Consider the following 25,647-nt stretch of genomic DNA (forward strand, 5'->3'; position numbering starts at 1 on the left):
ATCCCTAGGAAACTTCAAAGGCTATCCTCTGGGTTTCCCAATGGATGGACAATGAAAAAGAGGGTGTCTTTGAAGATGGGCCAAGAGAAGAGAAGCCAGAATGCCACTTCTTTTAGAGGTCATTGTTCTGCAGAGGGATGTAGTTTTGCTGTGTTCTGGTGCTAGGGAACCCAAAGTACACGCTTCTAAAAGATGCTAGTTTCAAAGGAAGGCAGCTGCCTCTGCAAATCTTGGAAAAATAGGCACCCTCATTCGCGTCCTAGAATACACATTAAAAAAGTTTTCTGTTTACCTAGGCTACCTGAATTATAAGATTTAATCAGTTTCTCTTTGGCAAGAATTTTGGGAAGAGGAAAAAAAAATAGGCTCCAACCCCACTGCATTGAAACTAGTTAAAAAACCCATCAGGACAAGAACAAAACCCCCCAACAATATAAGCTGCCATGTATGCAAGACAAGTTAAAAAAATTATTTATAGAAAAAAGCAAGTGAGTTGAATACACAGAACTTGGCTAAAGGAAGACTAAAAGAAAGAGGACACAAGTATTAAAAGATAAATTGAAACCCAGAATGCTGTATAAAGAAATATATTTTAATGATATAAGAATAAAATTAGGAAATGGAAAACATAGCTGTTAAATAGGCGGGGAAACAATAATGATAATCTAAAAGGCTACAGAATTGTACTTTAAAGGAAGCTCTGAAAAATTTCCCTGTGTCATTAGGACCTGGACTGACTAAGACCTGGAAATTTTCTTTGTGAAAACAATTCCATATTGAGGAGAAAGACAATTACGAAAAAAAGTTATTCTGTCAATTTTAGTTCTCAGACCTGCTTGAAGGTCATTAACACAGCATCTTCCATTTAAGCCTGCAGTTTAGGACAAAATAAGGCCAACAACAGAAATTTCACAAACATCAACTTGGAGAAGCAGCTTTTTAAGGAAAACACAGTAACAGCAAATGATAGAAAAATGCTCTTCAGCTTTTTTCATATGATGGGGTTTTCTTAGGTATATTTTCATACTTTTGTTTGATTTTTGGTTTACTGACTTAGCATTCAAATGTAAAGTAAATCTGCATTTTCAATACTACCTTATTTGTCCCCAAATGGACAACACCTATTCTATGAAGATGAGAAAACAAATATTCTTAGACATACATATATATTCATGCTTCCTCATGGATGTACAAGAAATACAAGCCTGTATGGAAGTAGGTGGAATCTTTGGACAGCAAGAGTATTCCTCCAGCCAGAAGCTTGCTGAAATAATTCGTCTTGACTCAGGAGAAAAGGTACAACTGGCTCATTTGGACTGTGCATGGGGTGTCACTTTGCCCACCATACAAAAAAAAGCAAAAGAAAGATGCGTCTGTTTTCAGTGACAGCCTCACTCTCTCTCCCTGCTCAGCCGTGTCAGCTCTGCCAGTAATGAGCATAACCACTAATATCACTGGGGTTTGTTCTTTTGCAGCCAATCTCCCACACAGATTTATAAATGTGACTCTGATGGCAGTACCAGCCATTATGACTCTCACATCAAGAGGCTGATGCACACTTAAGGCTTGGGTTGATTACCTGTCTTTGAAAGAATCTTTCTCAATATTAATCAAATTGGCCTGCTCCCAGCAGTAAAGTACCAATGCCCACCACAGACAACACACACCCAGCCACGATTCTGCCCTATAGCAGATCTAATACAGATCTAATAGAAGATGCACAGGAGCAGGAAGGACTGAATGCTCCAAATGGCCTCCAAGATAACAGCAAATAGCAAGTGCATACAGAAAAGTACAGTAAATTAGTTTCATTGCATAAATCCCATTGGAACTGTGTACAAGTTTTGTCTGTGGGATGCTTCCATCAGTGTTACCAGGGCTGAGGGAACTAGGGGTAGGGTGGGGCCAGCTGCTTCAGTCTCACCTTCCTCCTGCATTTGCAAGAAAGTTACAGCATGCATACAGCTTGCAATTTTCAAAGTTGATTCAGAATTCATGCTGGTTTATAACTGATTCTATCGCCATGAATTTACATAATTTTTTCCCTGATCTCTCTTCATTTACTGGCAACAAAACATAAACATTCCAAATGACCTTCCAGGATTTATACAAAGTCTTCATGGCCCAGGCTGCCTTTCATCATGACATTTTCTTGGTATAGCAAGGACTCTAAAATGCCTCTTTTCCAGCACTTTGGAGAAGGAACCATTCCAGAAGTTTCCCATTTTTCAGATGTTCCCCAAGAAGATGCATGATGTTTTACACACAAAAGTGATTCTGGTTTTATTAGAATGGTCAATGGAATATCAGCAACATACAAATAGGAGAGAATATGGCATGTCTGAAGAATGTGCCTATCTCAGAAATTTAAAAGGAAGCCAATTAAAGGCCATCATCATACACTCAGTCAACATTACTCCCAAATGACGTTACTAATCCCAAGGTGTGATTTGCTACAGCAGCACTGCAGCCTACAACTTGAATCTCACTTTAGGGAGACAATTACTGCTCTTCCAGCAGCCAGTCTTGCTGACCTTAGGAGCTGCAGAAGATACCTGTAACTTTCTGCGGGGACCTGAGGGGAAGGAAGGTGTCCCAAAATACCTCAGTGGAGAGAAAATGACTGTGAATCAAGCCCCTCAGACAGTCCAAATGATTTACTGTGTAACAGGGACTGGCATGCAGCTGGATTCCAGGGTAACCCAGCAATGTGGCCTCTGTGGCCCCTGCTGGTTTTCTCCCTCTGACAGGAGGGATTCAGATTATACAGTAGAACCTGTACCAGAACAGCCTTGCTGCAGGTCATGAGACCCAGCACCATTGTTAGAGCTCTAATACTGAACTGCTGGAAAGATACAAGTAGCTGAAGAGCCACTGAGTGCACATGAGTTTGGCCACTCACACCACCAGCAGCACGATCCACAGTGAGAAATAATCACAGTAAAAGATGTTATTTCCAAAGTTGCTGTACTTTAGTCTGCACCAACTCCAAAGATTCCTTCCCAGCTCTCACAGGGTCCTTATGATTGGAGATACTTTAATGGCCTTGAATGGTAAACTGGGCTGAAAGGAAGTGCCCTTGATTTCACCCCAAAGCCTGAGAAAGGATGGCACAGGTCACAGGTGCAGCACCAACAGGAAAACCAAAATAAGCTCCTCGAAGGCATAAGAATGCATACCAATTTGCAATGGAGATGCGATTCTATCCCTCCCTCTTCCTAGAAATGCTAATTTTCCATTAGTCTGAAAAAAAAATTATAATAAAAAAGCCCAAACAAGCTCTTGCCTAACAAGCAGAAATCTTGCCTGGAACACCAAGATGAATCAAGCCAGAACACTGCTAATTTTATCTTGGGAGAAGGAAGGAGCACAGTGGCTTCAAACCTTCTAGAGCAGTAGCTGTGGGAGCACATCAGCTGGATCGGGAAAAAAACCCAAAAAACAGTCAGATAGGAAGCAGAGCATTCTCCTGAACAGATTATGCTAAGAAATGGCTCTGGAGTTACTGCTCCAAGGCTATGAGCAGAAACAGCAGACTGAATTGCTGGGAAAAAATTACCCCAAACCTTAACAAATCGCCAAAAAACTGACAACAGAGATCTTCGTCGTTAATTGGTTGGGAACACTCCATAATTACATGATTTATAAGAAGTAAATCTGGAGTGCCTTAGCGTGGATGAAAGAAACCTTAGTGTTAATCACTGCCCGTATGGAGGGAAAAAGGTCACAGCTAAGGCTAGCCAGTATTTTTTTTCCTAAGGATCGAGTGAAAGGCCAGACCATGTCTGTAGGAATTCATCATCAAAATGGTACCGGACTGTTTTCTCCATCCTAAACCCAGTGGATACGACAGGCGACCCCTGTGCTGCCTGCCAGGAGCCGAAGTTCCCTTGAAGAGCGATCCCCCCGCTCCCTCGGCACCGGGGCCGGCGGGGCTCCCTGGACGCCCCCCGGGCCTGAGCGGCTACGCTGGCATCTGGCCGCAGCACAGGCCACCCAGAGCCCCATAAGCACTCACTCCCTTCCTCCCGGCGAGGGGGCAGGACCCGCTGCGGGGGCAGGTGGGACCTTCCCGCAGCCTCAAGGAGAGCGGCAGCACCCGGAGACGGGGCGGGGGGTAGCGCCCGCCCTCTTCCCTCCCTCCTTCCTCCCTCCTCCCTTCCCACCCCCGTGACTCACCCGCCGCTCCCGGCGGCGACAAACCGCCAGCGCCGGAGTCACCGCCCCGGCCCGACCCGACCCGGCCCGGCCCGGCCCGCCCGGCGCTCCCCAGGGGCCACCCTGCCGCCCTCCCCGCGCGGGCGGGTCGGGCAGGGCGCTGCCCCCGAGGGACGTGTCACCCCGCAGCTCTCGAAATAGCTCAGCGAGAGGGGCGGCGGCGACAGATCCCTCTCCCCGTCCGTCCCTCCCGTCCCGCCCGCGCTGTCCGTCCACATCCCTGGCTCCTGGAGCGCGTCCACGGAGCGCATCCCTGCGAGGGCCGGCGCTCCCCGCCCTGCCCCGTGTCCCCCGGCCGGCCGGCCGCCCCCCCCGCCCGCGGCTGCGCCGGCGCGCCCCCGCCCCCGCCGCCCCCCGCCGCCCCGCCCCGCCGATTTGAATATGCTAATGAGGGGTTCCGGGGCCCTATGGCGGAGCCGGGAGACCATCACGTGGGATGGGGACGTGTCCTTGAGGGGTGGGCCCGACCTACCCAGGCTGCCTTAAAAGCGGGCGGCGAGCGAGGAAGCGCCTCAGTCAGAGCGAGAAAGTGCCGGGGCGGCGGGGCCGCGGCTGCTCCGCCTGAAACTTCTGAGTAACATCAACAGGGGGAGGGGAGGGCGGGCGGCGGTGGAGGAGGAGGAGGAAGGTGGTGGTGGGGGGAAGGTTAGCCAGCAGCGCAGCCCTATCCGCCTCTCCCTCATAAACCAGCCTGTGTTGGGCTGAGCAGGCCCCTCACACAAAGGAGGGCAGGGCAGGCAGGGCTGCCCCCCCTTCCCCCCCGCCTCGGCAGAGGGGCAGCGGGGAGGCGCCCTTCCCCGTGCACAGCACTCACAGCCACTTACTCCTCTCCCGTCCCCCGTCTTCTCTCTCTCCCCTCCTTCCCCTCACCTCCCCCCCACGGTTCTCCCTTCAGCCCCCCGCCCGCTGTCCATGTAGCCGCCCGGCCGCCGGCCCCTCCGCACTATGCCCATCTTACTCTTCCTGATAGACACGTCCGCCTCCATGAACCAGCGCACCCATCTGGGCACCACCTATCTGGACATAGCCAAAGGCGCTGTAGAGACTTTCATGAAGGTACCGGGCTCTGCCTTGCGAGAGGAGGCGAGAGAGAGCGAGCGAGAGTGACTGCGCGGGGAGGGGGCGGCAGGGAGCGGGGGGCTGCCTGGGCCGGGGGCGCGGGGCGAGGGCGGGCGGGAGAGAGCGAGAGAGTGCGTGTATGTGCGGGGAGGGAGGGAGGGGAGGGCCGGGCCGAGCCGGGGGGCTCCGGCGGCGGCGCCGCCTCTCGGCTCACCCTTTGCTTTGTCCCCCGCGCCGCAGCTCCGAGCCCGGGACCCGGCCAGCAGGGGAGACAGGTACATGCTGGTCACCTTCGAGGAGCCTCCCTACGCTATCAAGGTAACCCCCGCTCACCCCCCCCCCTCCTCCCCGGCCTCCTTCCGGCCCGTCCGCCCCCCGCCCGCCTCGCCCCGGCTGCCGGCGGTCCGGGGGAGCGCGGCACACTCGGGCTCCGGCGGCGGCGGCGCTGACATCAACATGGCCGACGCTTTTCCCCTGTGCGGTGTGTGCGAGCAGCAATGAACTGTGGGGGATATTTATTCAAGTTGGGAGAAGTGACAGCAACTCCAAGGAGAGTTCGGCTTGGCAGAGGCGAGCCAGGGGAAGGACCGACTTCAACCCGGAGAGCCCCGGACTCGGAAGGGGACGGCACTTCCCTGGCCCCGTCGTGGCGGGGGCGGGACGCACCGCGCGGGGGAAGGGGGCGGTGGGTCCACATGACACAGGACGGTGAACCTGTTGGAGGTCGCTTCACAAGCGCAGTTGGCTTCCATCTGGGAGGGTGATGTAAATAGTTCTGAGGTTGGGCACCGGTGTCCTCAAAGAAATTTGTCCTGGGGGACAAAGCAAAAATGCTCGTTTGATAAATGGGGAGTTCTATGGTTTAAGAGAAGTGCATCATTTCAGGCTCTTTGGAGCAACATCAAATACTACTAACTTCTGAGGTGTTTTGTTAGCATTTCTAGTGAGCTGCATGCAGCAGGGAAGGCTCTTTGTAGCCTAACAGGAAAGCAAAACTCGTATCTGCAGAATAAATCTTCTCATGTTTCTCTTTGCAGGCTGGCTGGAAGGAAAATCATGCAACGTTTATGAATGAACTGAAAAACCTTCAAGCTGAAGGACTTACGACTCTTGGCCAGTCCCTAAGGACAGCTTTTGATTTATTAAACTTAAATAGATTAGTAACTGGCATAGACAACTATGGGCAGGTAGGTTGACTATTACTAGGTGGAAAAATCTTAAGACACAAACTTCCCAGAGACAGCAATTAGCTAGTTGTCCAAAAGTGGCATCTTCACGGAATATTCAATATGGGGCCTTCTTCAAAAGTAAGCAGAGCTCAGCTAGCTTGAAGAAATACAGTCAGTGACTATAGTTTTGTACCCAACTTACTTTTTTTGTTTTCATTTCAGTCATTCCTCAGTTTTTAAGCTGTGATGTAGCCTCCAAGTTGACCTTCTCAGTTCAATTTTTTTATTTTTGTCAAGTCTATGTTCAGTACCTTAGCTGGCAAGCCTGATAGGGTTATGAAAACTTTGCTTTCTCTATACAGTGCTGAACAATTTGGGAGATGAGCCATTTTTCTAACAACACTGCATATCCAAAAGTACTGGAAGGAGCACAACTTTTTCAAAACACTTTCTTTCCAGTGAGTTTACTGCAACATTTCTCTGCATAAGTGTATTTTTATAAACCTGCCTCTTATATCAGAACCTTGAGAAACTGTGCTTTTTTTAATCTCTATTGCAACTATCCCTTTAAAACAGGACTTTTTTGGTGTGGGCCAGCCTTCTCATGCTCCTTAGTATGAGCTGCTAAAATACAGAAGTTGTAGGTTAAATGTGTGCATTAGGACTCAGTTCTTTCTGGTGCTGGATCAAAGCCTGGATTTGTTTTACTTGAAGGATGGTACTAGTGTTGGTCAAAGTATATAATGTACTTTTCATGTGGGACATACTAACTTGAATCTCCCCTTTTTGTTTGTTATTCTCATGTAATGCTTTGTCCACTATCTGAGGATTAGTACTTAGTACCACTCTGGTATTTAACATGGGAATATGGTTGTGAACATAAGTCCCTGTTCCTCCCCCCAGCTCTTTCCAGTCTGAGTTTGTGATAACATGCCCTATTTGTTTGTGAAGGAAGTTTCATGCTGCATTGTATGGCTTTGCCATGAGATGATCAAGTGAGCCTAAACATTTCTAAAATGCCGGTTTAGTGATGAAACTTAAAAAAAGTGCTAGTTCACACATGGGGGTTTTTTTTCTATTACCGTCTGCTGTCCTCATACATCTGTGTATAAGTCTCCCATTTTTCTGGTGTTTTACAGGAGCTGTATGAATCTTTCTTGAACACTTAAACCCTGTAGGCACGTACACAAACTATTTGCTCTTTCCCATTGCTACTGATAATTATTCTAATTAAACCCATGTCAAATAATTTGCTCTAGGTGAACCAGCTGTGCTCAACTACTCAAGTGGGCAGTTGAGTTGTCATGACTATTTTGACTCACTAGTAGTGTTCATTACTGCAATAGCTGCTCTTTTGTCTGTGAAGCAATGACTTTTTCTTTGTCTGATCCGTTTTGGTTGTAAGTCTCTGGGCTTGAACCCATCCTCATTTATGCAGTTTTTGCTCCATCCCACATGTGGAGCTGGCTGTTGAAGAGGTATTTGCATGGGCAGTCAGGTGACTAAACAGAAATTCTAGCCCTTTTTAGCATCTGCAAAAATACATGGATGTATTGCAAGTGGTAGGTCATCTGCTGCTGAAGTCAAAGATTCCCATTTTGTCTATTTTTAAAAATAATTTTTAATTTTTAAATTAATTTTTAAAAATAAATTTTAAAAATAAATTCCACAACACTTAACTGACCCTTCAGCATTTGCAGGATGAGATCTGGGGCACCTAATTGTCCTCAACTTCACACTGGTCTTTAAAACCATGTCTTGTTATCCTCATCTTCCTGTTGTTCTTGTCTACCACCTAAAATATACTCCAGACAAACAGATATTTAACTGTACATGGCATGAGAAACTTAAAAAATCAGGAAAATGAAAGTGGTCAGAATGCTCAGTTGCATTTGAAATAGTTTTCACTCAGAACATAAATTGCTGATTAACTTTTTTCTAAAGCAACTGCGAATATTAAGACCATAAAATAGTAGTTAACTGAAATTTAAGGGGCAGATACTTGAAGACTGAGTATGTCAGAGTAAGAGAAGATAATTTTACAAAAAAGCAACCATCTTAGGTGTGGTATTATGTAATAAAATCCAAACTGTTATTAATCTTCTTTTGTGGGAAATTTCTCTGGCTAAAAATCTTTTGACTGTTGTGCTTGTATTTTGATGTATTGACAAGCTTCTAAGATACTTGCTAAGATCCACTTGTTACACAAAAATGACTTGTAAAACAGATTTTTCTCACACATGCAAATGACAAGACATGATACAAGCCTGATGGGATTGTCTGGTTGTGTCTCCACCAGCGTGATATCCTGTGCCCCTGCTGAGTATGAGCTGTTTGGTTAAATGGCAGAGTAACTCACTATACTTGATTTCTTTCAAAGTTAACCAGAGTTCTCCATCAGCTGACCTTCTGAACAAGAATGATGGCTGAATGGTCATTCTGGAGTTGGGGAAAATCTCCAACAAAATCTCGTATTTTATTGCAACTTTAATGTTTGGATTTTTCTTATGAGTGTTTATCATATTACTCTTTAAGCAAATAAGTACTGACTTAGTTACTCATAAAGATTGAGTTACCGTGAGATCAGCTGGTCCCAGGATCTCACATTTAGATCATAAACGACACTGTCAACATACTTAGATTGTCAAGGGCCTGGAAGATTTCTTCATAAGCTATTTCTGATGTAAATGCTATGGTACGGCTTTGTAAATGCTGTGTCTTACTGAGAGGTTGCTAGATCCAATTGTTTTGAAGGCTTTTGCCAAGAAAAAATGTTTTTGGAAAGTACACGTTTTAAGGTGGCATTTTAAGCAGCACTTTTAGATTGATAAATTCAGTAGTATGCTGCTTGAATCCAATAATAGTTTTTTTCCCCCCTTAGTATGCTTTTTGTGATGATTATGATAGCAGAAGAATAAACCTTCAAATAAGGTGTCAGCTTTTAGCATTCACTAAAAATAGTGATCCTTTTCACCTTCTGCATTTTTATGGAGAGCTTAGGAAAAATACAGGATTTGGATGTCTCCAGGAACAAAGCAGTTTAAATGCACCAAGTTCAGTAAGGGCTTACTGTCACATCACACAAAATGGTGTACTTCATTAGCCCAGTTTACACTTAGATAATTGACTTTTTATTTTCTCCAGTTCAGCTTCTCCATTGTTTGAGGTAGTCAGAAATACCAAGCCTTTTACTGGCAGGTGTTTTGTCTTCTTGAAATACACTCTTAGGTCTTGTAACTGTGGCTTGTTCAGCAGGATGTGAGTAGTCACAATTTAACCAAATAGTTTAGAGTGTAGCAAGTGTGCAGCTTGTTGTAGTTGATACAGGGGTTAAAAACTGATAGATCTGTTTCTGTGGAAACAGAAAACATTGAAAATGTAGCTGCTGTTACAACAGAGTAAAAATGTAAACAAATGGTTGAAATGAACCGTCAACCTCAGTTATTTGAAGTTTGTAGTGAGGTTTCTAAGATTAAGCACTGAATCTGAGATAGGTAAAATAACTATCAGTGGTGTTTTGATAGTCGCATACAAAGGACCAACGTAGCACCACCAAAACTGGAATCTGATGCATGCTTGAAATTGCTAAAACTCGGATTTATTGATACCCCATGTGTTTCACGTTGCTTGTTATTTGTGTAATGATGGTCTCTTACTGTTTTTTCAGCACTATTGCATAGAATAACGTTTGAGAGGATAAAATACACTTAACTGAGTGGATTTCAAAGTGGTTGAGTTGATAAAGTATTTTTACAAATTTTTTCAGGGTGAAATTGCTTTAATCCTGCATATAGAAACAGCACTTTTCAATATTATAAGCTTTTTATGAGTTTTTTTAAACTTGCTGGAATATCTTGCACATATTTTTCTGCACCATAATTATTACTGCTATGGTTTGTTTGACTTTTAAACAAATCTGATGTAACAAAAGCACGCTAACTTTGTTGTTTTGAAACAGAAAAGTCAACTATAATTTGTCTAATACGAGCGCACTTAGAATAGGTATTTTTCATTCACAATGATGAATAAGGTGCTGCCTGGATTTAGATTAGTACAAGAAACATTGTTTGGGTGACTTACCAGGCTGTGTGCAGTCTTGCCGAAAGCCTTTTATTCTGTATTGTTTCACATATGAACAGAAGCATAACTAAGAAATTTCGAGGAAAACTAAAATTCAAATTGAATTCAACTGATAAAGAATATGTTGGGAACTTAAAAATACGCTCAGAGCTGGAATGACCGATTTCTGACCTGGAAGTTGGAGGGTATCCTGCATATGATGGCATTGTTTTTAAATAACTTTTTTCTGAGTGATTTTTCATGCTGTGTGTGACCATCAAACAATACAATTTTAGGTTAACTGCCAATTTATAGTTCTCTCTGAATATATGTTTAGACCCATTTATAGCTACAGTAGCAGAATTGCTGATGTGTTCCCACAGTAAAACTTGGCATTGGTCTGTAGAGTTCAATGTGCTTTGCCATAATGGCATAAATACTCTGGTATTCCAAATACAAGTAAATAGCATACCTAGGAGATAATGTCTAATCATACTTGATAGGCACAAGACAGCTTTAAGTCACACATTCTAGGCTGACTACTTGCTTATATGCTTGTCTAGGTTTTCCTGAGCTTATGAAAACCACAACGATCACAGATGTGAAGTACTGTTCCCTGACACGGACTACAGTATGCTTTTGCAGTGATACGTTCTGTTTTCTTTAAATCGTTGAGCAGTTTTATTTTCCCAAGAGGCTTTTGAGGATTGTTACTGGATTTTTTTGCTCTCAAAAGTCAAAATCCTTTGAGTATGGCTTTTGTCTTGGCATTGTGAGATCATAACACACTGCACTGAAATGGCCTGTGCTGCATGTGCCTCCAAATTTGGACCAAAGTTTAGGTTAGCATTTCCTGCTTTGTCATGCTGGCACAGCTGCACATGCAGTTTGCTTCTCATGTTGGTAGAGGCAGAGGTTTGTACTTCTAGAGTAGCACTCCTGGTCTCTTTTTTTTTTTTTTTTTTTTTTTTTCTTTTGCCCCCCTTCCCCAAGAAAACCAAATGGGAGAACTTCAGACAGCAGTAAACAACATTACAATTGTAAGCATAATAAAGGCAGAAATATGAGAGGCTTTCTCACAGTTTCCTGTTTTCTGTGAAATAGCAATGGATTTAACATAAACCTATATGGCTGCTAATGTCAAAGATCTGTATGTGAAGTGCTGGTAAAAATGAATCATTCCCATCTGCTGTGTGATGAAATTAAGCATACTGGTTTGAATTTATACCTTTTAGGCCATAACCTTTAAATGTGCCATCTTTTGAAACTTTTAGTTAATTTTGTTTTAGAATACCCTCTAGTGAGAGCTACAGCAGGCACTGTTGAAGTGGTTTTTTACATTATGAGGTGGAACTGCTTGCCCTTCAGCCCTCCCAGCACAACAAAGTTCAGCAAAAGTCTTAAATGTTTTAAAAATCACTTGTCTAGTTCCATTCCAGTGTATTTTTAAAGAATTTGAAACACCCTTACATGAAGCACTTTATTTTTTCCAATGAAAACAATCTCAGTAGTCTGTTCCAGTAGCAGAGAAAAGATACTTCATCATGTTCTGAACTTGCTTTGACCACTTTGAATCTTGAAGTGCTCAGTATTTAAACAAATCTGATTTGGAAGGGGCAGTGCCATAACATGTTCATTCATAAATTGTCTGAATACACTGCATTTTGTCAAGCTACACTGAAGAAATACAGAATGTCATTGGACTCATAGGGCACTGATATTGTTTTCTGATGCTCAGTATATAGAATGAGTGAAAAGTGGCCATCACTTGCAATGATTCTGCCCTCCCAGCTTTGAATCCCAACCTGATTGTATGCATCTGTATGTAAGGTGTACTCAGCCTAGATCCCTGCTCTGGAGCTTGTGGCCTCTTGTGTGTTCATAGTTGTGCCAACCTTGCTTCAGGTTGTGTGACTCCATATAGTAAAATAAATCAGTGATTGGTCAGTGAGATTAATAAACTGGCCTGTGACCTGTAGTGGTTCAAAATTGGTTTAAAACAGCTAACTGTTTTATCCTGCTGTTGTGATAAACTCCAGGAGGGAACTGTGGGGGAGTCTTGGGGAAATTATTCTGAGGAATTGCTCTGTGTTCATAGGTCAATCAGCTGATTTTAGTCAGCTTGTCAGTACTCTGGATTATTAACCCCCTAAAATGTGAGGAGATTTTTGTATACAAGCCTGTCTTTTCTTCTTGATGTTGTGTTTTTTGGTTGGGTTTTTTTCCTCTACTTAGTGTGCTGGAAACTGTAGGACGTTACCCTTCTCCAGCATGTGGAGAACAGAGGCCTGGCTTAGAACTGTGAATTGCACTGACTGAGCCAGAATCAGCTATGTAAAGTCATTGCTGTGAAGCAGAAAGGCTGCTGTAATTAGGGACTTGATCCAGGGCTTGGCAAGGTCAGTTATTTTTGGAATAAAGAATTCAGAAATTTGAGGAAATATAGCCAAAATAATCTTAAACTCAGTCTTTGGACCTGACTTTAAAGTTATGTTTGGTATGGATTGTTACTTTATTTTTCTTAGAAAAAGTTTATAAAGGCTCAAATACAACCTGTTTTTAGCAGCTTGCATGTACTATTGTTCATGCAAATAACTTGGACAACTCCTGTAACTTATTGGCTGATTATACAATTTCAGATTATTCCAATAGTGATTCATTTATTAATCTGCAAGTAACTAATAAGGTGCGTCTTTTTCTATAACTTAAAATTTCCATTAGCTTAAAAACAAGATACAAGTTGCAATCACAGTTGGTTTTGCTGCTTAGGTAGTTAATTTAATTTAAGAAAAAGATTCTTCCCTTTCTGGGATTATAATATATCTCTCACATCAGTACTTAAATGTTTCAAATGTTAGTGGCGTTTTGCTATTCATTTCGATGCAGATTGTCACTGTTTAGTTACTTGCTGAGTTTTATTATATATAAAATCTCTGTTCTGTGCATGTTTTGCTTTTTTTTTTTTAAACTGTCACATAATTGTGAAAGATTGAAGGACTGAATTGTTTTTGAAACTTACCAAGGACCTCACCTAAACTGGAGCACTTACAAGTTAATCAAGAAGTTATCACTTATATAATATGATATTTAAAACTCAATTAAATTTGTTCTTAAGTGAAAGAAACAGGACAAGCCTATATACGAACCTGTGGTTTTTGTAACTGTGACTTACTAATGTTGGGACCTCTCTGATTTAGGCATATGAAGACATGAAAGTATCTTGAGGTTTTAAGTTTGATGTCTTAGTAAATCTGCTATGTATTCATCATTCCTTTAAACTGCTTCCTTGACACATGCCTTCTGTTGTCACATGTGTACTACTCAATATGGAGATTTTGTATTCCAAAATGAACCATTCTTGCATTGAAACTCATTTTCAGGCTGCTTTGAGTTGCCTTTTTTGTTTTCTTGCTGTTAGTTTTGGTTTTGTTCTTGGCACAAACTTTTTGAGAGAATTCCAAAATGACTGAAGTTGCGCAATTAAATAGTCTTTAAGCAGTACATTCAGTGCCAGACTTGGAAACCCAGAATGTGTAAAGTTATGAGCATCTATAAAAATGATACTAAGCACAGTGAATTTTCTTGTGGTATGTTTCAGGATGGATGTGCAATGAAATCACTGCCTATAGAACACAAACTTGCAAGCTTTAGCAAAGCAAGCAGCTGATATGCTTAGATATATCTGTGACTTTGTTTTTGAAAATGGGTTTGATGTCTCTTGTGCAATTCAGATAGCTGTTTTGTCTCTAGCATTTCTAATTATAGAAGTGATATCTAACTGGATCTTTGATTTTTGCTGTACAGGTTTGACTGGACACAGCTAGTTTATATGTTTGGAGGTTCAGTAGTTAATTGAAGTTGTAAATGGCTCTTTTAAAAAAGATTTTTGGGGATAATACTTAGGTCCAAAATACCAAGGAACAAATTACTTGCTTCCATCCTATTTATTTTCCTCAATACCTTAAATTTCCTTTTCTTAAATGGAACTTAGGTAGCTCGTGTTATGGACATAATGGTTGTTTCAAGAATTCTCCCTTAGTTCTGTAACTGATGCGCTGAGGAGTTTGATCTCTGGCTCAGCTTTAGGAAAAGTCTGCTGTTACAATTGTGTTCTGCTTTGAAAGCCTTATGCTAAATGTATTTTATTTAATTTCTTTTTTTATTTAAGTCTACAACTTAATTTGTTCCAGAAAGCTTCATACCACCAAACCAATGTGTGTACAAATACTGTGTGTGCAAAAATTATTTCATCTATTGCTAATCTGTAGTGCCAGTAAGGAATGAAGCAAAAACCATGTAACTGCCTTGTAATCCTACACAGGTGTTCCAAATAAGAAGTTGTGCCTAGCCCGTGTCTTAGGCATTGTAGTAACTCTTAGGTATTTATGTAGCTAACTAAAGAATTGTCTAGAATATGGGAAATTAATTTGCCTACAATAACCTTGCTGTAGTCTATAGAGGAGGACAGCTGAATTTAGGTTTTGTAATCCTGCCTCATGGAGGAAAGATATTTTTTGGTAGCCATCCTTACTGTAAAATCATTGCCATTATGTTGACTTTCAGAGTGTGAATGAGTGCAGGAGAAATCATTACTGCTTGAACAGCATTTTCCATTTTATGGGGAGGGGGAAAGATGGTGAGTTAATGGAAGCATGGATTCTGACCTTGATAAATTCTAGTGGGCCTTCTTAAAACTCTGTTTTTAAGGTCTTCTCCAAAAGACAACATAATTTGAGATAGAATACTGGAGGGGGGAGAGAGAGAAGTTAACTTCAAAAGCAAAGGGAATGTGTCTGTAATACAGTTTAATGTTTGTGGCTGAGCCTCCCAAAGATGGGCAGTCTCCAGCAAAAAAAGGGAGTAGTGGAATGATAGTATGTGCTTCCATGGTGTCTAGAAACCATGAATCAACTGTTGGATTAAACATGCTTTAAGAGATTAGAGTTCACTGATGGATTGCTTCTTATTTGTACTTATACAAGTACATCTAGAGTATTTAGATATATAGTTTTAAAAAGGAGGTATTAACCTGTTCCTGTGTGTTTTCGGGTAGTATGCAACAGAACATGCCTCAGGTTTATCTTGTCACTCAAATCACCTCATATGAGGATAGATTTTATTAACTTTTGCCCCCTCTGCTGGCTGGTGTTCCAATTGCAAAGTAAAGTACAAGTTTACTTAGGTGAGGTACTCTCTGATAGGCTAGTTTGGCCAAATACCGGTTTATAAATGTTGCTTTTATGCAGCTGAAACTACAGCAAAATCCATGGGAGTTGTAATTTGGGAGGATCACTGGTGGTGTTGAGAGTTGGTGTTTTCATAGTACAGTTACTGTCATGGGCTCAGTCAAGACTCATTAAGCATTTGTTAAACTTGTTTCTTTCCCTCATCCCTTGGTTGAAGAGATGTGATGGTTTTACTCACTCTGTTATATATACAGAGGAACTAGATCTTTATAGTTCTTGGGGCCACACTTTGGGCTTCTAAAATGTGCTATTATCACCTGCATTTCTGATAGCAGTTGTTTTCCCCTTAAGACATAGGGTTCTCTTCTTTTGGTTGTAGTAAGGGGATCTCTCAAATTATCTTTAGCAGGTGATTAATTTACCTGTGTTCTTTCTGAAACCTGTCTGTGGGTGAGGTAGTATTCCCAACTGCCTAGTGTGAAGGAAAGACAGAGCACAAGTCCTCCTGGGTACTGGAGGGAGAGCTAAAAGATTATAGTATTATGACACAGGATGCTTGTCCATACTGCAGGTGTGTGTGAACTAGCTCTAATAGTAAGAATCATCCTGCTGTCCTGCAGCCCTTTCAGAAAAACACAGGGCATTTTTCTTGGAGATTAGTGTCATTTCTGGAATGGGGCTTTCATTAGGTTGTTTCATAAGATTTCTTTTTGTGACTGATGTTATCTTTGTCATTAATCAGGCATCAAAGGAGATTTCTGGTTTTTATTAAAATTTCTTTTATGGCTTGAAATCTTATTAACATATTTCAGAACACATCCTGTCTGAAACTCAAACTGGTTGGTGTAGTTCTCACTGGACTTTCTTCTGTGACTTCTGAAAGTGATCTTGAAATACATCTGCTGTACAAATATCTGATCTTCTCCTATTAAGACAGAATTGCTACCACTGCAAAACTGTATTACATATTGGATAACCAACAGCATCAAGGGAACATATTGAAATCTTTATGAACAGCAAGACAGACGAGTTAGCAACTTTCCTTGTCTGTGAAGTCCATCTTGTGAAATCTTAAGCCTGTACAGAATTCCAGTATGTTCTTCAGCTCTTGCTTATTCAGGCCAAAACCAGAAGTTTCTCTGACACTGAGGTGCTTCCACTTCAAGGAATCAATTTCACTTCTAAAACAGCTATAGTAAATAAATACAATTTCAAAGTTATTTTTATCATGCAGGTTCAGTCACTTAGATAACACTGTGATGGAGTTTAGAGGTGCTGTATTTTTCAGTCTGGCCACGGAATTATGGTGCTCTTGTGGCATATCCTGTGAGAAGTCAGATTTATCAAAGCACATGTTGTAGTAGAATTGGGCTACCCTTCTTGCTCTCCCCCACCCTCAGCATATTCTTCATTGTGTTCTGATAGATCAAAGTTTCATGGTGTGTTTGTGCTAAAAATTAGATGATATGCAGAGTAGCTTCATCTGGGAAAACTTCCATTTAAAGACAGTTTGCTTATCAAGTAATAGGAAAGAATTTACTAATCTACCAAAGTTGAAAGCATGTTAATTCCCTAGTCCTATAGTGCATTACATGTATGTGCAGGATCATGGTGTGTGTCTACATTCATTTGAAAATCCTTAAAGGCAAAGTAATTTTTGTAAAGTTTAATTACTAGGTATAAATTGACTAAAATACTGTTGTGATGCCAGTGTATTCAGCTGTGTTTGTGACTTGGGAAACAATTGTGTGAAAGCATGATACAGTTGGTTTTGTAGCACTTGCCAACTATATTGATTAGTTCTGTGGGGGTAATAGAAAATAGTCAAAGCTGCTGAAAATGTGAGTGGGAGAAGTAAGTTGAACAGCATGCTGTAGTTCTTATGTAACTGATGATCAGAACAGTTGTTAAATACCTCTGTGTACTTGACTGATTGTGTTCTGCCTTGAGCAATGAAGGGGAAAGTCTCTAATAAATGTTAATGTCTCAGACATTTCCTGATTTTACTAAAGCGTAACTGAAGTTTCTAAGAAACAGAAAGTGAAAACCATGATGGATTTGGACCGTCTGTTTTAGTTTGAAATTCAAGCTCAATATTTCAGTATTTTTTAAAAGCTGTTTATCAGTTTAAAAATAGCTTTAAAGCTAATAATTTTTGTCATTCTTTTAGATTTCATTTTAAGCTGTTGTTTTTGGACAATGGTTGCTCACAGATTCTCACGAGCATTTGTGAGACTCTTGACCTAAATTATAAAAAACAAAGATTGAATTCAAAAATTGATATTGCAGTTTTGTGTTTCCTGGTCAGATGTCTAAATTTACTGACAGTTAGGGCTGATACTTCTGAAAATGAAAAGGCTCTGCTGTGATAATGGGAGATAGATGTGCAATACAGCTTGCCAAGTTTTATGATTTACTGAAATGAAAGTGTACCTTTTAGACATTTGTCGTGATCTCAAAATGCTTTTTTTCCAGTTCCTCGTGATATGTTCTGTTAAAAAATATGCACTTCAGTTCATGTCTGTTTTCAGCTTCCAGCCTTTCTTGGGCATGAAGTTTCTGTACTACTAAATACTTTTGTAGTAGTTGCTTGTTGTGTCATTTATAGTCTCTGATTTGATGTGTTTTGGTCACATTTCTACCTCATCTATTTCTTCAGTTTTTCAACACTTCTGACTCTGAAATTAATATTTAAATGTGTTCTTTGAGATAACAGTAGTATTAAATTAATCTTTTCTTCCTGCATGTGTAATATTGTATACTTGCATATGTAAAGATCACAATAGCTCTTGAACTGCTGTACCTGTACACTTGGAAGAAGGAAAAAAGTCATGCGTGTATTAATTAGCTATGCTGAAACTTGATGCTAAGCTTGCTTGCTAGTGGAAATGAGCTCTTAGTTGTGAGAGCCTTAACCAGGCAATAATGTGTCTTGATAATTTGATACACTCCTGACTTGATGTGAGGCTCCCTCGGAGAGCACAAGCTGAGCACACAAGCTGGGATGGCATGGGATGCCTCTTACTGTGACCTGTTGTGAGTGGTGTGTAGCTTAGTGGTGCTCTGTATTTATGTGTTATTTGAGCACAGAGCTGCTTCAGCTGGAGACTAAGGAAAAGGCAACCAGCACAACTGAGTTGCTTTGTGTTTTGGAACAGTCATGAAGCTGTCAAATTGTTCCAATGGAAGTGTTGTGTAACAAGTTAGTTTAAGGCTTTGAATCTCTTGCTTGTTCCTTTTTAGCCAAGCAGGCTTTCCCTGGTATTGATGCTGAGTTTTAAGTAACTTTGTTTCCAAAAGAAGTCTGTGGGTTTTTTTTTTTTTCCCCTTGGTGCATATCTGTCCTTGAAAAGGCAGATTGTAGGTGAATGAAAAAATCCTCCTTGGACCTTGTTACAGGGTGGTCAGCCATTAAAACCTTAGGTGCTTCTTCCTTTTTTTGCCTCTGCTACAAACTTTCAGAAGGAAAAGAAGTGTGTTGAAAAGATTTTGCTTCTGAAATAAATAAAACCTCATGCTGGTTAGCTAGTTATTGGAGTAAGTTGTAAGCAGGCTTATTATTATTTATACCTTGTTATCCTGAGATGCTTTCCAGTGCATTGCAGTGTACCTGTAAGTTGCCAAAGAGCTGGTAGTGTGCTCTGTCACTCATTGTTTCTCTGCATATCCAAAATAATTGGGCTGGACTGAATTAATTACCTATGCATTTACAGTCAATGGTGTTGCTATGTATTTAGGAGAATATCGTATTTCTAAGATGTGTAAATATGAAGTGGATTTTTTTAAAGTGTATTTCTAGGGGAAGATAAATAGAAAGTAATTTGATTACTGTGGATTTAGGTTATTTAGATTGAAATAAAATTCTCAACTGATGTTGACAAAACTGCTGCAGTTTAGTTAAAAGAATTGGTAAGTCTTCTGGAATTTAATTTTGTCACATCTCACTGTTCAGAGCTTACATAAATAAGCGGGGGTTTTCTTAGAGGAATACTTGACTTAATACTGGTTTTGAATGCCTTTGTATAACTCAGGTGAGGAGCAGGGTCAGAAGAGTCAGTGGTGGTCATTAAAAATTAATGACATGGAAATTTTTAGTCAAAACCAGTAAATCTCAGTAATAGGCATTTTTACTGGAATTCTTCCTTGATACATTTTAATTATGTTTCTGAACACAAGTTGATTCTTAGTACGTCAGTGACTGTCCTTTGTATAGGTAAAATGCTTGTGATATTATAAAAAGTAGACTGAGGATGAAGACATTTCTCCCTCAGACATGTTTTGTAGGGAGCTCAAGCTCAGCAACTCTTGTTTCCTTCCTTATAATTTCATAATCATTCTGAGACCAAACTGTTTAAGGCTTAAACTTCAGATGGGTAAAATTGAGACAAAGTATAGTTAAGGAATAAAAAAAAGTTTTTCAAGATAATGAGTATATCCAGGTAAAAGGTGTTGCCAGAGATGAAAATTTTAATACTCAAATTGCATCAGAATATTAACTTAAAGAGCATTGCTTATGACATTCTAAAACTAAAATTTTATTTTTATCAGCTGTCAATTCCTTTCTACAATAATTTCTTAGCAATAGGGTTCAAGTATTTTTATGGTCAGTATTCATGAGAATATCTATTTACAAACCCTGCTTTCTGTATTATTTCAGTGCAATGTAATTAGCTTTCAGCTGATGTTTTGCAGTTATGGTAAACTATTAGTTGGCAGAAAAACATACTGTAGCTGTTAAGAATGAAATAAGGCTAAATATTCTTAGGAAATTAGTTTAATTAAAATTGAGTGTTTTGAGAGTCCTTAAATCTTTTGAGTAATTGTTTAAATTAAAATACAAAGTAGCTTGGCTTTTATGGGAGAGATTGATCTTTGTTTTAATGAGTTTTGCTTATTTTTTGTAGTAATAGTATGTAATAGATTGCTATTTGAAAAGAATTTTAAACATTTTTTTCACTAAGGTTTGAGAATATATTGACCACTATAAATGTGGTGTTGCCACAGTAATCAAACTGGATACCCTTCACCAAATATATTTCAGATTAAGTAATAGTTCTGTTTGAAGCACAAAACCAGTAGATGATCTTTTATATTGAATGGGTTCTAAAAATGGGTTTAAAAGATCTTCTAAAACCTATTAATTCTCTCCCCATATTTTTAGAGTGAATCATAAGCATTCATGAGATAGTTTATCTTTATAAGCAGAATTAGACTCTGGGTTTAGTTACATTTTTCTTAGTTTCCTGAAGAAGAAAAAAAGGCCTTGAGATCAGCAAGAGAAGGAAAATAGGACCTACTAAAAAAAAAAAAAATCTTTATTTTGGTGACTTTTATTCAGTCCTTTATTAACCCTAGGTAGAGTTAAATGTGGTACCTGAGCTTGGAGTTGACATGTCCATGGAATTCTTTGGAATTCTGTTTCAGGAGGCAGAGAAAGCTCCTAGAATACTGGCAGTAGATAAAGGAAATACCAATAACTGACCTCAAGTTTTTGCTACAGCTAGGCTAGGTGCATGTCTTGGTGGGATCCTAGAATATCTTACCTTGTATATGTTTTTGTCTTAAATGATACATGTGGCAAGCTTATTTTTCAGGTATTTGTTTCTGAAGTAGATTTTGCATGCATGTTGAAGCACTTTGATCAGAATGGAACTGCTGCTATTTATATCAGTCTTAATACACAGAGTGTTAATTTTTAACCCAGGGGTCATGATCACAAGATACTATGCAAATACTTTACTTGGAGACACAGTAATTAAATCACACAAAACCTTGGAATAGGGGGAGTTGGAAGTATCTTTTGAGGAGATGGTTGTTTCTCTAAACAGCTGCTAGTTAGTCAGACTACTTCAGCAAGCATTATTCTTGAAGTCCTGTTAACCATTGTTGCTGTGTTTCTGTATGCATTCATTGAATACAGACATGCTAAATGTCTAGCTTTCCATGTTCTGACTGTAAAAAGGCTCAGAAACCCATTGTGCTGTACTATGTAGTACACGAGAACAAATACCTCAAGCTTTGTTGTTTTGTTGGTGGATATCAGTGGCTATTTAATGACTGAACAGAGTTTGTTACATCATTTTAAGTAAAACTACTTTTTTTCCCTTAGGGACGAAACCCTTTTTTTCTGGAGCCAGCAATAATTATAACAGTTACTGATGGAAGTAAATTAACTACTACCAGTGGGATACAGGAAGAGGTAAGATCTAACCTCTGGTTACAGTGATGTGTACTAAACATTATTTAAACATTGATATTGTTTACAGTACGAGTGTATTCCTCAGAATAATGCTCATCAATAGCTTAAACTTGCTTGTGTTTTGAAGTAATTTTATGCAATAGCATTACAGAAAAACAAATAACTTTTTCCTTACCTCATGCAACAGAAACCTGTGGTACAACTGTTGATCTGTTTAGTAGAATGAGTTTGTTATTTCTGTCTAGGGAATTAATGGTTTTTCAAATGTTAGCAGAAGGAATTGATTTCTGTAAAGTATGTATGTCTTTAATTGGTTTTGATATAAGTTCTTTATGTACAGACTCAAGTTAAAGTAGTGATTTCCCAAAGGATGTGGCCACTAGGGAGTATGTGAAACATGTACTACTCTCACACTGAGTTCTTAAAAAGATTATAATCAAATCAGTAGTCCTTATAATTCAAGATAAGAACTGAAGAAATATATTCCAAATTGAATCTGTAGAGCAGTTTAAAATTGAGATCTGAATATACTGGAGTACCCACTCAGACATCTGGCTAACTTAGAGGTATAGCAAATGCTGAGGCACTGAACTACTTTAACTCACTGGCCGTTTTGAATTCTTTCCTTAAAAAGATGAAAGTGGTCACAAGGGATAGGATTGGTCTGGCCAGCTCAGTGTCCATAGTAAAAAAAAAAAAAACAAACCAACCAAAACAAACTACAGCAAATGCCTAAGCTCATTCCCTTTTCAGGGAAAAGGTTAATATCCAAAACTCCATTTTAAAACTTAAGGGGAGAATGTAGACTTGTGCCTGTGCTGCACCACATTTGACTGTACAGGTTAACTTGTACTTTGCTGTTCATTAGTGACTCAGATTTCTCCTAATAATGTATTATATTGCATTCTTACAGCACTTACAGAATTTCTCTGTATGAAAAGTGGTATTTGAATAGTTTTTGTAATATATCTGACTTAAAGGAAGAGAATTGCATAATTCTGTGTGGACTCCCAACAAGCATAGCTAGTAACTGAAAGGGAATTCCTGGATCACAGTAACAAGTAGGTTATCTGTATGAAACCTCACTTCCATCATACTTTTTTTTACCCAATAAGCTATTTTCAGATTAATCTGGTGATTGAATGGGTGCAGTACAAAATACTGAGTAGACTAGTGTGACGCTTTTTGAGTCTTTTGCAACATACATGCAACATCTGTTAGCAGCAGAATACTATTTTAGCTGTGTAAGTCCTTCCTTGAGGAGAATAATCTCTGTTGTCAGATGACGAGTAAAATCTGACACTGACATACTGGAGTGAAGGACACCAAGGTGCTCAGAGGGTGAAGCAAATAACTTCTGGGTAGAGGCTGAGAACTGGGTTTGTTCAGTCTTCAGAAGAGAGGACTGGGGAGTCCTTTACCACCCTTTGCAACAGCTTAATGGGGCAGGGAGCCTGTCTTTTCCTGGAGGTACCCAGGGCTGAGATGAGAGGCAACAGCTGCAAGTTCTCCAATGGGAAATTCTGATTGGATATCAAGAAAATCTTTAACTGTATGGGTGATCAACACTGGGCATGTTGTCCGGTGGTTGTGGAGATGGGAAAAGCTGCATTGGACAAGGTCCTGAGCAGTCAAAAGCATCTGGACTGTATAACTTATGTCATGTGTCCCTTCTAGTGTACGCAGTGCTATGATTCTGTGTTACATTTCCTTTCATCTTCATTATTCAAAATGATTTAGGTAAGTTAAGCTCTTTCTCTAACAAGAGTCAGGTCTTTTTTATAGCCAGCCAGGGTTTTTTTGTTCCTTTTCCTTTTAATGTGGGTACAACTTTTTCATGTTAGTCTTTGCAAGAAGACATTTTCCTAGAGTCAGGCAACCATTTGGTCATATATTCACATCTTTAAACTGTTGTAACTTAGGTTGAGAAAAAGAGCTTTCTGGTGACTGCATTAATCTACTAAATTTAGACTTGGCTCATGAGCAGTCCTGACTGATAAGTGTGCGCTACACCCAGAGTTTGTGTTGTGATCATGTCAAATTGAGCCCAATGTTACAATTTTGTGATTATTAAATTACATTCTAGAAATGCAGAATTTGCTCTAATAATAGTGAATTAATGTGGGGGTTTTTTGTTATAAATAAGCCAATGTAAAGGTGTTCCATTCCTCCAGAAGGCGGAGTAACCACTTTTCTTCCTGCAAGACAAAATGCAAATTTGTTTGTATGCTTTTTCATATGTATGTACTGGGTATGTTTCACACCCAGCAAAGAATGCGATTTTTTTCCCCCCCCCTTTTTTTTGCCGTAGGTGTATTGGTAGGAGCATTCTTAACACTATCAAAGAGGAACAAAGCATTTGAAGGGCGCTAATGTCTTTCAGGGATGATCTTTTGCTGTTGTCAGTGTGTGTCCTATTGATCAGAAATTTTCTTTGTCTCCATTGAGTGTCCTTTGCAGTTACCTCTCAAGTTGGACGTGCAGAAATGAACTAGAATTAGTACAGGAACACCACCCTGGAGATACAGAGGTTCATTGCTCCTCTTTGGTTACTAACAAAGCTTTTTCAGTCACTTTCAAATGTCCTGTTCTTTGGGTTTGACTTTGGGGAGGCTTTTCAGAGTTGGTGTTGGAAGTGATCATATCCCACTGGCTATCACAACGTTTTTACGTCCTAGCATCGACTGAGGCAGTATATTTTTAGTTCTTTTAAGACATATGTACAAGAGAACCAACAATGTTGGGCTTTGGTGTTTTGTTGGGGTTTTTTTGGAAAGCCTGTGAAGCCAGCATGGAACCTGGAGGCAAGTTTTCTCAAAGCTTTGTCATTCAGATGAACATTTGCATTCTTACAAATGCAATCAGTTTATCACTATGCGAACACTGTCATTTGCCCTAGTGTGAAGCAGTCAAGCTTAAACCCTGTTCCAGAGCTCTTGCTGAATTCTTCAGATGTCCTGTTCCTTTGTGGATTTTAAAATGTTTGTTGCACATAGAGCCTTACCCTTCAGTGAGTGCTTCCTTGTCTCTCACGGGTGTGGTTACTCAGACTGAAGACAGAAATTATATTGTCTATGCAATTTTCTCCACCTGCACAAGTCAGTAACATTTTTGGTTCTGTCCCTTCTGGCACTGCTTTTTAATGCACCAGTGCCAATGAATAGAAAATTACCTGCATCAGTTCTATGTGTTCTGCGTGGCCTGTTGACCAGACCCTTCCCTGGATTCACTAGTTCCAGTCAGAACTTGAGGAGGGGATGGGCTCATACTATTGGCAAACCATCATTAATTAGTAGGTCTCATGTTATGGATTCCTTACGGAGTGGCTTTTGCTTCTGGCCTGATCCTCCAAATTCAGTCTTAGCCCTTTCTTCATCTTTTGTTAAGCAAATGTTTAAATGCTTGAAGGGATTTCTTATTCCTCTTTATATTATGAAATAACATACTTTTCCAGTTTTACAACTGCTGAGCTATGTTCCCTTGTCCTCCCTCTACATACCCTCTAAGTAGCATTTAACTTGTCTGCAAGACTGAAATGGGGTTATTAGCGTATTGATACATTCTGATAATTATACAAGCAAAAAGCATAAGCAATGCTGCTTGGTTTCTGTTTGTTGCTGTTCTTCGGATCTTCCAGTTATGAGAGACTCTAACAGGAGGAATCTGTGATTTTCATGAGACTTCATCCCGCAGCTGTTTGGCATTGGCACATTGATCCTTCCCAGAGCTGATCACCTTGTATTGCAGTTGTAACAAC

General features: G+C 40.3%; 1 protein-coding gene across 2 annotated transcripts in view; it reads left to right on the plus strand.

The window, feature by feature from the left end:
- The first annotated feature begins 4,713 nt into the window (after positions 1–4,713).
- INTS6 (integrator complex subunit 6) overlaps positions 4,714–25,647 on the plus strand; it is a 40,868-nt gene continuing 19,934 nt past the window's right edge. Inside the window, exons 1-5 of one of the 2 annotated variants that reach the window (XM_048295213.1) lie at positions 4,714–4,792; positions 5,114–5,274; positions 5,518–5,595; positions 6,315–6,464; positions 21,801–21,890. In XM_048295213.1, the coding sequence (XP_048151170.1) occupies positions 5,164–5,274; positions 5,518–5,595; positions 6,315–6,464; positions 21,801–21,890 (429 nt within the window). In that variant the 5' untranslated portion in view covers positions 4,714–4,792; positions 5,114–5,163. Of the gene's footprint in view, positions 4,793–4,843; positions 5,275–5,517; positions 5,596–6,314; positions 6,465–21,800; positions 21,891–25,647 lie in introns of those variants that run through there. The other variant, XM_048295214.1, reaches the window with a different exon arrangement.

This window comes from Corvus hawaiiensis, chromosome 2 (genome assembly GCF_020740725.1).
Source record: "Corvus hawaiiensis isolate bCorHaw1 chromosome 2, bCorHaw1.pri.cur, whole genome shotgun sequence".
Taxonomy (NCBI): domain Eukaryota; kingdom Metazoa; phylum Chordata; class Aves; order Passeriformes; family Corvidae; genus Corvus; species Corvus hawaiiensis.